A 16,345-nucleotide genomic window follows, 5' to 3' on the forward strand; every position below is an offset into this window, starting at 1 on the left:
TGAGACTATCAATTAATAACAAACATATGATAAACTCACTAAGTTGTTACGTTACACTATTTTTTGAGAGTTAATTTGATTAGTTCTTAAAGTTAAATTAGATTAAATTAATTTAATAATTTAGATATAATATTTAGATATTCAAAAATCAAATAAAAAATGTTATAAAGTGCGAATTTTTTGCATATCAATATAATGAAAAAAATATCGTGAAATAATAATCAAAATTTTTATTATTTAATTTAAAATAAAACCATAACAATTACAAGTGGACGTCTGAACAAATGAAATTTTAATTATATTGATCACTATTTTTTAAAAATAAATACCTCTAATCAAAATTTGAGATGTAAATCTAAATGGAAAGAATATCAATTATTGAGATGTTAAACAAACGAGGTAAAATTTACCCGCATTTAGTATTTACACCAAGTCAATACATGCATATCATGTGTTGAAACTTATTGATCATTTTACTTTATTAAATCACATAATAATAAAAATTACATTAATTTGATATAAACACGCAATATGAATAAATTTTTTCCAAAACCTAATTCCATTTTCAAAAGTTTTGAGAAGATAGCGATTTATCCTAGAAGAAAGCAGCTTAGTAATTACTTACTACTTAAACAAGAATAAAATTAGCTAATAATGAAGACCTCTTCATTGTTGCCTTTTGTCAGTATATTATAATATACATACATAACATTTTTAATTAGAATTATTAAATTTTCAAACAAACTATCTAATTATATAAATATTTCTATAATAAATATTTAAATTTTTTATTTTTATTAATTTATAATTTCATATTATATTTTAAATTGAATATATTAAAATATATATTTTTTTCTACTAAATATACTCAAATTGCGTGATTGAGAAAAAGGAGGAGGCAACATAAAACAAGACTTGTCCAAATATATATTAATCTATTTCGATACAATATATTGACAATAAATTATGCTTAATTAATTATTATATAAAATAATTTTCTTTTATTGTTATCTAATGATATATTTGAACAATGTAATATGATAAAATTAAACAATATTTAAAACAAACATTATATTTATACCAATAATAAAATGAAATACAAATATACAATAGCTAAGAACCATTCAATGAAAGTGTAAAGAATGTGACATGGTGAATATCGAATAAAAGCGATAAATTTAAATTAATCGAACTCTAATATTAATATAAAAAAAAAAAAAAGTATACGGTGTGTGGGTAGCATTTGTTCGTAAAGATTCTTAGCTATTCACTGAACAAACCATCAGTCAACGAACTTCACTCGAACAAAACGAAAATGGCAGATTCCACCATACAAATCGGAATCTTAGGCTGTGCTGAAATTGCACGTAAAGTCTCACGGGCTATACTCCTTTCACAAACCGCTACTCTCTACGCCGTCGGCAGTCGTACAATCGAAAAAGCCCAAAAATTCGCCGCCGACAATGGTTTTCCGGCGACGGCGAAAGTGTACGGTAGCTATGAAGAAGTTGTCGACGATCCAAATGTTGATGCGGTTTATGTGCCGTTACCGACAAGTCTTCATATCAAATGGGCTGTGCTTGCTGCCCAGAAGAAGAAGCATTTGTTGCTGGAAAAGCCTGTAGGGTTGAATGTTGAAGAAGTGGATGTGATTTTGGCGGCGTGTGAAGCTAATGGAGTGCAGTTTATGGATGGTACTATGTGGATGCATCATCCGAGGACGGCGAAGATGAGAGAATTTCTTTCCGATGCAAAGCTATTTGGGGAACTCAAATCGGTATGTGCGTGAGAGAGTTTTATTGGTGAAATTGCTTTTCTTATATTACTGTTGAAGTTTAGATTTTGTTGTTGAAATTACTAAGCTCTCGTTTGGTCATAGATTTTGTAGTCTGGAAGTTGAAAATTTGAGTTTTTGAGGTTGAAATTTGAAAATTTGCGTTTTTCTAAGTAGAATGTTGAAAGTTTTGAGTTTTTGATTTTGATTTGATTATTTTTATTGAAGCTGAAACTTGAAAGTTTGAGTTATTGAGGTTGAAACTGAAAATTTGAGTTTTGGAGTTTGAAACTTGAAAGTTTGAGTTATTGAGGTTGAAACTGACTTGAAAATTTGAGTTTGGAACTTGAAAATTTGAGTTATTGAGGTTGAAACTGAAAATTTGAGTTTTTGAGTTTGAAACTTGAAAATTTGAATTTTTTGAAGTTGTAGTTGTATTGGGACTTTGGGCATGTACTTTATACTTGGAAAATAATTGAAGTTTTACTAGTGAAAGTGAAATTTCTCTCAAAAGCTGGTCTGAACTTGAAAATACGTGAAGGTCAGCGAAATCTGACCAAATTTCATGGCTAAATGGATATTTGTTGATAAATTTTTAAAATTTGATCCAAAATCTATTGCCAAACGCTATCTAAGTGTATGGTTGATGAAGGGAGTTGGGTAAAGCAATTCTTATCTTTAGAGGAGCACAGGCTTAGCCAAGTTTAGCTGAAATTGTAGTCCTTGAGGATTAGTGGATTCCAGAATAGACGTAGATCCAGAATTTGAGCATTACGAGTTTGTGTTTGGGGATTCTATCATTGTTCATTTGATTTATTTGGTTCAGATATATCATGTATGCTTATTTAGTGGATCTTTTGACATATATATACACAGGTTCGAGCCAAAACTACTAAATTCATCCAAATTCATAAGTCAGACTCTATGTTTTCCCCTGTAGACCTAGAGATTCTGATTAAAACATAGTTGATTAACTGATTTAGTAGTCATCATGTTGTAAAGGATTAATGGTCAGCATCATCATAGATGTTCTTGAACAAAGTAGAGCTAGTTGTACGATAAATCATCATTTTTTTTTGGCTAAATGGTGGCAAGAGGTGTAAAGTAATGTGTATCAACACTTGTGATTTGGATGCAGTACTTGTTTTTTAAACCAAAAAGTTGACTGTTTATGACCCCCGTTCCCAACTGGCAGGACGGGGGCTATGTTTACTTGTCCTGTTATCATGCGATTAACGTAGAGGAATAGTTAAACCTTTTAATGCACTTGATGGAGTTGAGGGCCTTGATCTTTTGTCAAATGCAGGGTTTGTAGGAGTTGAAGTTTGCCAATTTGCACACATTCTTGGAAACCTTTCGTGGTACTTCCATCTCTCATTTTATTGTGAAAACTAGATTGTCTGTTCTTGTGTAATAACCTCCACATAGTATTGAGAAATGGATTTGAGTTAATTATCGTAAAACTTCCCTTTAATCGATTTCGCATATAGTTTCCAGAACTATGGACCTAGTTGCACTAGATAGCCCCGATATCCCTCTAGCATCATCAGATCCATTGATTATCGTATCGTGTTGCTGTTCTGGTGACAAAAGTGTTTTACATGCTCTCTGTTTTCATTTATACAACAACACACTCTCTTGCTGAAGTTGATATTTCAATGAGTTATCTGCAGGTAAACACTTGTTTCACCTTTACTGCTGATCAATACTTCCTCGAAAATGACATTCGTGTAAAACCAGATCTTGATGGTCTTGGTGCTCTTGGTGACGTTGGGTGGTATTGCATTAGAGGAATTTTGTGGGCTGCAGATTACGAGCTTCCCAAATCAGTAATTGCTACGCGAAACCCTGTGTTCAACAAGGCAGGAGTGATTATATCATGCGGTGCTTCTTTATTGTGGGAAGACGGGAAGGTGGGAACTTTTCATTGCTCTTTCCTATCCAACTTGACAATGGATATAACCGCTGTTGGAACAAAAGGCACGTTACACCTTCACGACTTCATCATCCCTTTCGAGGAGAAGAAAGCTTCATTTACCTCAGCAGTTGAATCTGGATTCAAAGAACTCGTAACAGGATGGGAGCCAAAACCAAGCGAGCACACGGTCACAACAGAAATTCCCCAAGAAGCTCTCATGGTTAGGGAATTCTGTAAGCTGGTTCGAAGTATTAAAACTGAAGGCGCGAAACCTGAGAAGAAATGGCCAACTCTTAGCAGGAAGACAACTCTGGTTATGGATGCTGTCAAGGCATCGATCGAAACAGGTTTTGAAGCAGTTGAGATTGTAAGTTAATCATCAATTCTTCTATAAATTAATGTTTAAGGTTTTAAATTGTTAATGTATCTAGTTTGAGCATACTTCTATGGCTGCATCCAATAAATAATTCAACTTTTATTACGAGCATAATCAGAATGTGAACTTTAGAACTGGGGTTTTGTTAGACTCATTATATTTTAAATGGGGAAGGTAGGTGACCATATTTCATTAAAATAAACATCCATGTTGAATAATATATAGAGTCTTGATAAACAAAAGAATTGGTATACCTGCCCATTTTATCACACATTATAGCTTTGTCCTATCAGGCTAGTCATATATAAACCAAGAATTACGATACAGAGAAGATTAACACGTTAATATTATTGTCAAAGCAACTTCTTATCGTGTCCATCACGTCTTGTATGATGGTAAAGTAGAACAAATAAAATCTTTATAGAGATAACAACACCAATATATGTGAATTGTGATTCTAGTATTTCACAAACTAGATACATTAATTTTTGTACATTAACTATACAGCTAGGGATGTCAACGTAGTGTCAATTTTTGTAGGGTTGACACATATTATCAAAGTTAATAGTGTTTAGTGTTCACGAGGCTCTTTTTTCCAATCCAAAGTACACCCTAGACATGACATGGTGCATAGGATCCTCAGAGGTCCTACAAAAGCTAATTGACATACTGTATAGAGATTGTCTCACACAAGAATAGTTTGACATAAAAGCCGAAATTTGATCATAGTCTCGACAAGCTAATCTAATACATCAAAAGAGTGGTTGAGATGTAATCCATATATCATGTACAACATTTGAAAACTAGAGTCATAAGAAAGAAAACATAATAAAATTATCACGATCTTCGAAACATGAGGACTCACCAAATTTCCAACGATCAACCAATCAACTAGCCGCGAACGAGAGGAGGAGAAGCATTGGATACTACATTATTAAACAATGTAGGCAAAAGTATGCATTACTACATGAAACGTACGAAGTATGAGGAAATGCATAAAAACATGAAACATGAACATATGAGAACGTTAGAACATGATATGTATGACCAAGCTAAATCATAGCCAAAAGGCTTTAAAATAAGGGAAAATTACGCGGTTAAACAAATTTATACTATTTAATTACTCATTATAGGCATAGTTTGCTATAATTACCACTCACGACTAACATTATACATTAATTACGTGAATTGACTTTGAATTTGTATAGTAAACCACATTTGTATATGTACTAATTCGCTAGAATATACAAATGAATATGTATAATATACAATTATCTAATCGATATACATATACAATTCACCTCTCTCCCACTCTCTTCCCTCTGTCGCTCGCGTTTCTTCTCTGTCTTCCAATCTCGCTTGCCTCTCTCCTCTCTCTCCCAATATCTTTGTCATATATACAAATGCATATGCATAATATATAATTATGTAACCGATATACATATACAATTTACCTCTCTCCCGCTCTCTTCCCTCTCTCGATCGCCTCTCCCAATATCGCTTGTCTCTCTCCTCCCTCTCCCAATCTCGCCACCTCTCTCCTCCCTCTCCCAATCTCGTTTGCTATATATACAAATACATATGTTTAATATACAATTGTCTAACTGATATACATATACAATTTACCTCTCTTCTCACTTTTTGCCCCCTCTCTCTCGCTTCTCTCCTCTCTCCCCAGTCTCTCTCACCTCTCTCCTCCCTATATCATGGAGCTACGAATTGTAATTATCAAACTATAACTATGGAGAATAATTAAACTATTTTTGAGTGGCTATATGTGAAAGTTCCCCTTAAAAGAATCATAAGTCATAAATATGATCTGTACATCTTAAAATATAATGAAAGCTTCGTAAAACCTTTGAACTAACTTAGTTCATTATATGAGATATTGACAATAAATTAACATAGACCACGTGAACTATAAAATGTACTTAAAATCTCTTCTACTTATTACTTTATAATCTACAATTCATACTAGTTACGTCTCTAGAGTTACCTTTGACCTTTAAATACAAATTCAATTGTTATTTTGAATCACTAATTTTATTTTTTTTAGAAATAAACGAAAACAAAGTGACAACTCATATTAATTTAATTAGAAATTGAATTCCAAGATTTGGATTTTCAAGACCCTGCCTTTGAGCTACGCAAATGTATACTAGAATTAAGGTTAACTTTAATGGACTCCAACAGAATAATTAGGTTTGGTGGATACGATTTTTGTTTGTTTATCACCAATTATCACTTTATAATCATAGTTAAGATATGTTAGTTTGAGGGTAACTTAAAAATAAAGTAAACTACCAATATCATCTCTTAATTATTGGCAAGACATATGTTGAGTCATAGTATTACCTAGTAGGAATTATTGCACATCATAGTTGGTTTTTATCCTTTTATTTAAAGTGTATTCATCGTAAAATCAAGCCTAAATAACAATATAAAGACGAAGACAAGAGAAACATGTTATTACGCAAAATGGTGCTAAGAATGCACCAAAAATTGGTCAATTTGGTTATAAATTGAGAAAAAACATCACGTAGATTGCCAGTTGAATAAAAGAACCAACTTTTAGGGATAAATATATGCTCAAAACTAGAATAATGAATCAATGTACTCAATTCATTAGTATTTGTTAATCAACTAAAACCTAAATTTAATTTAAGTCGCTCATTTTTATGCCATATTTTGTGGAGACTTCACTAGTGGAAGTTGAGGTTCAACTTTGATTAACCTATACATGTGAAATACCAACTTCAAGAAATTAATTAGATCATAATTAATGACCAAACATCTAAAAGTGCAAACACCAAAAAGAAAGTTTTGGGTTTTGTAAAAACTTCAAGAAATATTTTTATCACCAATTGCACTACACACCACATCACATGCCCATTTTTTTCCCTTGTTACAAAGCTGCCGTCTAAATGGACGTGCATAGAACATGAGCATACACGTCAATTCAAATTTAAAATGAATAATTATAAGCAAGTTACAATATAGCAAATCGTAATTATTAATTTTAATCGAAAAAATAACAGAAATTTCACATTTAAGTTCTCTTAGTATCATTATCTCATATTTATTTTACAAATGTCCAAAATCCCTCATTTTCACGCATCAGAGTAATGTATCAACGTATCAAATTAATATATCTCTCACATCAGATTAGTGTATCATGTATACAATGTAATTTATCTTACTTAACGAGATTAATGTATCTCGCACATCAGATCAACGTATCAAATTAATATATCTCGCGCATTAAATTAATGTATCTTGCACATCAGATTAATGTATCTCGTGCATCAGATTAGTGTATCATCTATACAATGTAATTTATCTTACTTAGCGAGATTAATGTATCTCACACATCAGATCAACATATCAACGTCAAATTAATATATCTCGCGCATCAAATTAATGTATCTCGCACATAAGATTAATGTATCTCGTGCATCAGATTAGTGTATCATGTATACAATGTAATTTATCTTACTTAGCGAGATTAATGTATCCGCACATCAGGTTAATGTATCAGCGCTTATATTATTATATCAGTTTGAGAAATTTATGTAATTATAAACTTATTAGAGATAAATGGTAATTTTACCTTAAAAATATATGATTTCTGTCATTTGCCCGTAAGATATATTTCTCTAAAGTATATATATGAAGATTTTGAATTTTTTAACTAATTTGGTTCAATAGTTTATGAATTCAAAATTTGCCTAAACACAGTAAAAGGCATACTTATTAGTCGTAAATCTTCTGAATGTATTAAAATAATCAATATGATATTTTCAGTTCTTCTGGAACGAGTGGTATAATTCTTCATAGTTCTTTTTTAAAATAATAAAATATAATTATTAAATAATAAATAAAAAAAATTAAAATAAAGATATAATCACATTAAATAAATCATATGCATAAAATAAGACTTTTCATCGTTAGCTAATAATATAACTATCCAACTTGGTTGATAAGCCCCTCTAAAATATTTAGTCCAAGAAAAACAGACATTCAATAATTTAACATATTAATAATATTATTATGCATGGAGGACATGGATCAACCTCTAGAAATTTAACTTTTACTTCATTAAATATACTCGTGTAGATCCTTAATTGGCCAACTAGATCATAAATTAGGCTTGCTAATTTTATTAGGACGGTGATTAACATCTCTTGTACCAAAAAAGTAAATAAATTAATTGATTATGATCTCTTTTTATATCAAATCTTTGGGATTAGTTTATGATTTTAATTAGTAATTGATTAAAGTTTGATGGTAAACACGTTAATCTAGAAAACACGTAATCAAGCTACTAATAAGTCATTTTTATTCTTGTCTCCCACCTACATGACGCTCAAGTTTCCGTCCTCGAAAAATTTAATGAATCTTAAATATGTAATGTGAAAATTAAAGTTAAAATTTTTATTAATTATTTTTAAAACGAACGAAAAAAGAGAGTAAACCAAACAAGGAGAGTAACTATGTAAGAATGACAAATAATCCTATGAAAACAGGATTTGCTCAATCCACTCAAATTTGAGCGGATTATTCGGTCCATTTTGATCCGTTCAAATTCACCTAGTAAAAGTTGGGATCAAATTTGGTGCAGATGACAAGTAGATTATACTGGTGTAGCATTAGTTGTCAATATAATACTCATCTATTTTATATTAATTGAATTTTTGAGATATTTCACATTCTTTAAGAATAATAAATTAAGACATAAATTAAATATTGTTTTTTATTTTCACCCTCATTAATTTTTTTAAATATATTAAAGTCATCACATTAAAAATCCAAATGAAGGAAAAAATTAAAAATACACTCTAAAAGTGATTTGAAAACTGATCAATTAGATTAATTTTAAAAATAAAAAATGCCTCTCAATTCTATTAATATGAAATAAAGGAAGTAAAGAGTTTTTTTTAAAAAAAATAAAAATCTCAAGAGATTCCCAAAAAAATAATTTAAAGTAATTAAAGTTTCTTTATCATCACATAAAAAAAGTCAAATAAAAGTATATATTCTAAAAGGAGTCTCTAAAATTGAACAATTATATTACTGTGCCAAAAAATTTGGTGAAAATAATATTTTTTCTATATTATTTTACTTTTAAAATAATTTTATCCTTTTAATTTTGATATTTTTTAATTTAAAAATTAAAAAAAATTATTTTAAAATGAAAAAAAAACTTATAATTTTTTAAATTCCTAATCAAATTCTAATTAAATTCTGGCTGTTTAACACTTTTTATAGGGGAGTTTAAAGTTGAGGATCCGACATTGGAGTTTGAGTATGTGTGTATGTGTTTTTGCGTGCAGAATGAGTGTGTGTGGATTTGTTGAAATATGTGTAGTGCTCGTGGCACCTTGGTTATCGAGTTTTTATTAGATACTCTTTTCCTATATTTTTAATTGTCCTATTACATTTTCCGAAAAGTAATTTGATTAATTTTTATAGTTAAATTAGATTATATTAAATTAATATTTTTTTGCATATCAATATGATGAAATGTATATTGTAACTTGTTAGTCAAAGTTATTATATGTCCGAAATCCTAGAGACGCACTTATACTATAATAAGTCATATTACCCTCCTGAAATTATTTTATAAATAATTTTTTACCCTTTTCGATCTACGTGCCACTAGCTTGAAAAAAAGTGTAAATATGCACTTCGCCCACAAGATAGTGTCAAGTAGGTCATAAAGGAGTATAAAATTATTTATAAAATAAGTTTCGGGAGAGTAATATAACCTTAATGTAGCATAAGTGTTTTTTTGAGATTTTGGACATAGCTTGGAGGGTTACTTTTTTTACCAAAAGAAAACTATGACAATTAAAAGTGGATGGGGTAATATCTTTAATTAACACGTTAGTTTGTAATATTAGAAATATTATCAGATTATAGTATGTCCAGATACGACCAGATACATGTATCTCATGATATATGAGATCAAAATTAGGTGTAATTTGTTTTATATACACTATATCCAAGTGGATTTGCATGTATCTTCATTAATAGACAAATCTCACTTGAGTTAAATATATATATAAAAAAGATATACTAAAAGTGAGATTCGAACTCGGGGTCAGCAACCCAAAAAGAGCGTGAATCACCTACCAAAGAGTGAATGGACCAGTTTGAGTCAAGAATATTTAAAAAAAATATGTTAAAAGTGAAATTGAAACTCGAGTTCAACAACATAAAAGGAGCCTTAAGCGCCCACCCAACAGTCAATGGACCAGTCAGATCAATTGGTCATTATGCACTCTATGTTTATTTTATACAAATAACTCTTAATTTCCACACATACATACTTCGAGACGATGTTAAGGGTGCTGGAGCACCCACAAGACGCTGTGTGGGTCCACCCCTGCATGCACATATTTCGTGTGTGTATCTAATGTGATCCACATACATGACTATGTAACTCACCTTTCTATTTGTTTTAATGTATCTGATAGCAAATACATGTATCTAAATATAATTCTCTCAATATATGATAACAGATGAAATACATAATTATTTAAAAATAATAAAAACAAAATTAGTATTATAATATAAATATATATCTAATTAGATAATTTTTCTTAAATATGACAAATAAAAATGAACGGACCAAGTATTTTCAATGGTCCATATAGCTCTACATTAAATTATTAACATAGCTCCTAGCAAAGATATTTATAACTTCAACTTATTGACATAATAAGATATTTATAACAAAAATACCATAGTAAGCTAGTCTTTTTTCTTGGTGGTAGTAGATATTATTGGGATATGTTTCATAAAGTCATAAAGTAGTACTAGTTAGAAAAATATTAAATTGGCTCAATCTTTACAAGGTGGAACTTGTACTTCGCATGAAAAAAGAGTTGTCAACTTATAATACGAAATGCATAAATCCTAAATTGTCCATCGTTTGATATTTTTTTTAATTGGATGATGTTTCCTAAGAAACTTGAATTGGTACCAATGGTATATTAATTTCGATAATAATTATTCGATATTATAAATTTATATTCTGTTGTATTAAACTTTGGAAAGACAATTAATCATTTTTGCTGAGTGTTTGGTCATTTTTTTTTAGACAAACTAACTTTTCCTTAGAAGTGCTTTTGAAATTTTAATTGTTATAATTTTAGGGGAAATTTCAGAGACACATCTTAATTAAACTAGGGTTTTATTACCCCTGAATATATTATTTTTTGTAATTTTGTACACCTTTGTCTTGCGTGGCACACTCCGTAACTCCACGCAATTGAGGCGCGCGTGGGAGATATTTGGATTTCACGTAAGTCAAAAAGGTGCACAAAATTACAAATAAGTTCAAGGGCAAATAAAACCTTAGTTTAGTTAAGATGTATCTCTGAGATTTCGTTTATAATCTAGAGGAATACTTGTGCATTTTTCCATAATTTTATTAAGAGTGCTTTCGAAATTGACAAGTCAAATCTAAACGACTATTTTAATTTAGCTAAATATACTTTTTTTTAAAGTACATATGGGACAATTAATTAACTTTTCTAAAGTGTAATTAAAGGATATACTCTTTGCTTTCGTCTCTTTTTTCATTTTAGTTTTCGGATAGCAAAGGACAAAAGAAATTTCATTCTTATACGTTAAAAAATAGTCCATTTGCTTTATGTATTTAACCATCAAAATGTTACACTCGTAGTTTTTTTTTTTATAATGTACAAATACCTCTCAATCTATGTCAAAAATTTTATAGACACACTTATACTATACTAAGGTCCTATTACCTTCGAACTTATTTTATAAGTAATTTTCTACCTCTTTTCGGCCTATGTGATACTAGCTTGAAAAAAAATCAACCAGCGTTGGACCCATAAGATAGTGCCAGGTCGGCCAAAAGGGGGTAGAAAATTATTAATAAAATAAGTTCAGAGGTAATAGGACCTTAGCATAGTATACGTGATCTCTGAAATTTTGGGCATAAGTTAAGGGGGTACTTGTGCATTTTTCCTTTTTTTTTAAAAACTGTAATTCATCAAATATTTATAAATATTTATCTATCGTAAAAAAGTTCGATCGTATTCCTAGTTTAGAATTCAATATTATTGAACATTGCCTTAGCGAACTTTAACATTTGAGTTTACGCTTTGGAAAGTCTAACAAGGTTTTTTTGTGATATATATATATGTAATGAAACAAAACATTTCAACTCTTATAATATGACTATACAACATAACTGTGTGAACCTTAATAAAATTATTTAAGATACGTATAAATTAAACTCAAATAATAATGTGAAGTGTAATAACCTATGTAGACTTTTATATCACATGATCTTGCACATAATTCTAGAAGTTGCCTTTTTGTTATACCAATGAATTGCCTCCTACTTGTAAACAAGCTGCCTATTTAAGTAGCTACTTTGATCGACTCTTTCACCACATTTACTCAATAATTACACACATAAAAACACACACAATATCATACTCTTATTTTCAATCATGTCTTTCACCTCAATTTATGAGGAATTCACTTGGTGGATGTTTACTTTACCACCTATTCTTGAAACTCAAAACTTTTTTACCCTATTGATTCCAACTTTTATTGTCTTCATGGTAATTACCATTTTCACTTGGGCTTTCACCCCGGGCGGCCCGGCTTGGAAAAACGGGCTGAACTCTATGGGCCGGGTTTCAATTCCAGGGCCAAAAGGTCTTCCATTTTTTGGTAGCTTATTTAGCTTGAGCCATGGCTTGGCTCACCAAACCCTAGCTTTTACGGCTTCGGCTTATGGTGCCACACAAGTCATGGCTTTTAGCTTGGGTTCAACTCGGGCTATTGTGTCATCTGACCCAACCATAGCCCGGGAAATTTTGACCTCCCCACATTTTGCGAACCGACCAGTCAAGGAATCAGCTAAACAACTCATGTTTAGTCGGGCCATTGGGTTTGCACCCAATGGCACATATTGGAGGCTCTTAAGGAAAATTGCATCGTCACATCTCTTCGCTCCGAAACAAATTTTAGCCCATGAGAGTGAAAGACAAGTAGAATGCAACTCAATGTTAGTGTCTATAGCCAAAGAACAAAACATGCATGGCTTAGTAACTTTAAGAAAACACCTTCAATTTGCTTCACTTAACAACATTATGGGAATTGTATTTGGGAAAAAATATGAAATGTTTGAAGATAATAAAGAAGCTAAAGAGCTTCAAGAAATTGTGAGTGAAGGATTTGAGCTATTGGGAGCTTTTAATTGGTCTGATCACTTGTCATGGTTGAATTATTTTTATGACCCTTATACCCTCAAGGAACGTTGCGCGGTACTTGTCCCTCGTGTCGAATTCTTCGTTAAGAAGATCATTCAAGATCACAAAAATGGAAATTCCAAAAAGATTTTAGAACCTCATTGTGATTTTGTTGATGTTTTGCTAGCTTTAAATGGTGAAGAGAAGCTACATGAGGATGATATGGTGGCTATTTTGTGGGTTAGTATATGTCACGTAATTTTGTATAGACTTTATCACGTTATTCTGTAAGTAAGTTTTTAAGATCTTTATTTGATTTTGACTTTAGGTCACTAATTCTTTTTTCTCGTTCCAGGAAATGATATTTCGGGGCACCGATACAACAGCATTACTAACAGAATGGGTCATGGCTGAACTAGTCTTAAACCAAGATATCCAAGAAAAAATTCATAACGAGCTAAAAACTATAGTAGGAAAAAATGAAAATGTAAGAGATGCTCATATTTCCAAATTACCCTATCTTCAAGCAGTAATAAAAGAAACATTAAGATTACACCCTCCGGGCCCACTTTTATCGTGGGCCCGTTTATCCACGTCCGACGTCCACCTCAGCAATGGAATGATTATTCCGTCCAACACGACCGCGATGATCAACATGTGGTCCATCACACATGACCCTAACGTGTGGGATAACCCGTCTACGTTTAAGCCAGAGAGGTTCTTGAAATACTCAGGAGGGATGGATTTTGATGTTAGAGGTAACGATTTAAGGCTTGCGCCTTTTGGAGCCGGACGGAGAATTTGCCCCGGTAAGAATTTAGGGTTGGTTACCGTGAGTCTATGGGTGGCTAAGTTGGTGCAACGGTTCATGTGGGTTGAAAGTGAGACTCACCCTATTGATCTTAGTGAAGTGTTGAAACTTTCTTGTGAAATGAAACACCCACTTTCAGCAAAGGCTGTTCCAAGAATTCTTGATTAGGGTTTTGAAGTACTATATGATCGTCAGTGTAAATAATGTTTACATGATCATCAGATTATATTTATCTGTCGTGACAGGTAATCTATCTGATTTTCAAGATCATAAATCTCACGGCTTATCTATAAATATCCTTTGAATGTCTGATAGCATTAAAAATTGTTCACGCTGACGATGTGTTATACTTCTATATTCATAGAAGCCTATATATACTATTTCTAAGTATTTAAAGGAAAAAAAAAATAAAGTTGTTGGATGATTATGACTAATGTAATAAGTCTTTAGTTTCGTTGTCCGGCTACAAGGTTGTATTAATTGTTTAATATTGTTATATTTTATACTCTTTTTTCTTTCTTTCAATTTTGTAATTGTATGAATGATATATTATAAATAAATAAAACACGGTACCTGTGTTTTTTTGCTATATTGTTTTGTTTTTTTTTAATTTTGAGGGGTACTTTTTATTTGTACTTTTCTTTCTTCATACTTTTTAGTTTAATTTCCTTTGAATTCTTGTTTTTCATTTATTTGGTCAAGCATAGAGTTAATTTAGTAAAGCTAAATTTTGTCCGTACAATAATTATTAATTCCACGATAACTTTAAATTTTGAAATTTAAGCGTATATTATATCATTATTAAAATTTTAATTATATCACATAAATTAAAATAAGTAAAATATGATTTTCTTTCTTATTAATTCCGTGATAACTTCAAATTTTGAAATTTAATTATATGTTATATCACTATCAAAATTTTAATTATATCACATAAATTAAAATAAATAAAAATACGATTTTCTTTCTCCTAAGCGTGGAATATACCACCTCAGAATTAGCAGAAAGATTGTAAATCAAATTTTATTGGAAATTGACTCATGAAAAGACCTTAATTAGTTCATATATATGCCTTTTCGTTATATTTAGCAAAACAAAACAAAAAGTTAGTCCTATAAGAATACATATTTAAATGTTAAATTGAGACTTTGAGAGTGACTTGATCATATTAATCAACATATAGTACATATAAAATTAAGAGGATTATATAAAGACACGTATTGTTTATTTGACACATTCATTTTAGAACGAGTAATAATGCTTTTATTTATATTATTAGAAACAAATCAAAGAATTAATATTTAACTAAACATCCTCAAATGTTGTTTTGAGATCAAATATGATGGCTAAGCTAAATTTTGAAATAAAACAAATATGAGGGCTAAGCTAAACTTGAAATAAAAAATAGGTTTAAGTGGGATTCGAACCTTGGTCAAGAAGGTGGTATCTCTAGCTTCTAGCAATTGCATAAGGACACTTGTATATTTTTTGTGGTGAACTGTTAACTATATCTTAACTTCTACCAGTTTTTCAAAATAGATATACATATATACATATGATTTTTTCGAAATTATCGTGCACCCTACCGTATAGTGTGGTCTGCCCCTGGTTGGGGCATTTGAGTACAAAACAAAACGATAGTTGTCTAATGCGATTAAATATCGGGTGAAAAATATTTATCATTTTAAATTTAAAGTTGATAATTACTTCTAATATGAATTGTAATACTTGTATCAAAGAGGGGAAAATTTAGTCTAGTTTATTAAATAAAAAATAATTTAACCTTGTTCTATCTTTTATATATATATATATATATATATATATANCCGTGATAACTTCAAATTTTGAAATTTAATTATATGTTATATCACTATCAAAATTTTAATTATATCACATAAATTAAAATAAATAAAAATACGATTTTCTTTCTCCTAAGCGTGGAATATACCACCTCAGAATTAGCAGAAAGATTGTAAATCAAATTTTATTGGAAATTGACTCATGAAAAGACCTTAATTAGTTCATATATATGCCTTTTCGTTATATTTAGCAAAACAAAACAAAAAGTTAGTCCTATAAGAATACATATTTAAATGTTAAATTGAGACTTTGAGAGTGACTTGATCATATTAATCAACATATAGTACATATAAAATTAAGAGGATTATATAAAGACACGTATTGTTTATTTGACACATTCATTTTAGAACGAGTAATAATGCTTTTA

At 30.4% G+C, this 16,345-nt stretch overlaps 2 protein-coding genes across 2 annotated transcripts; both read left to right on the plus strand.

The window, feature by feature from the left end:
- Positions 1-1,215: 1,215 nt before the first annotated feature.
- LOC107006031 (uncharacterized oxidoreductase At4g09670) lies at positions 1,216-4,202 on the plus strand. The gene is made up of 2 exons (XM_015204673.2): positions 1,216-1,777; positions 3,448-4,202. Exons 1-2 carry the CDS (start codon positions 1,316-1,318, stop codon positions 4,066-4,068), a joined length of 1,083 nt encoding a protein of 360 aa, XP_015060159.1. The 5' UTR covers positions 1,216-1,315; the 3' UTR covers positions 4,069-4,202.
- Positions 4,203-12,560: 8,358 nt separating this feature from the next.
- LOC107006016 (cytochrome P450 78A7) lies at positions 12,561-14,586 on the plus strand. Its single transcript, XM_015204652.2, has 2 exons — positions 12,561-13,547; positions 13,663-14,586. The coding sequence occupies exons 1-2, from the start codon at positions 12,561-12,563 to the stop codon at positions 14,284-14,286; spliced, it is 1,611 nt and encodes a 536-aa protein (XP_015060138.1). The 3' UTR covers positions 14,287-14,586.
- The last annotated feature ends 1,759 nt before the right edge of the window (positions 14,587-16,345 follow it).

Source organism: Solanum pennellii, chromosome 12 (assembly GCF_001406875.1).
Source record: "Solanum pennellii chromosome 12, SPENNV200".
Taxonomy (NCBI): Eukaryota; Viridiplantae; Streptophyta; class Magnoliopsida; order Solanales; family Solanaceae; genus Solanum; species Solanum pennellii.

Bases quoted from the DNA above. Each gene is read 5' to 3' on its own strand.
- LOC107006031 (XM_015204673.2), top strand. From the start codon at position 1,316: ATGGCAGATTCCACCATACAAATCGGAATCTTAGGCTGTGCTGAAATT. The intron at 1,778-3,447 runs GTATGTGCGTGA...AGTTATCTGCAG, and splicing joins TATTTGGGGAACTCAAATCG to GTAAACACTTGTTTCACCTT.
- LOC107006016 (XM_015204652.2), top strand. From the start codon at position 12,561: ATGTCTTTCACCTCAATTTATGAGGAATTCACTTGGTGGATGTTTACT. The intron at 13,548-13,662 runs GTTAGTATATGT...TTCTCGTTCCAG, and splicing joins ATATGGTGGCTATTTTGTGG to GAAATGATATTTCGGGGCAC.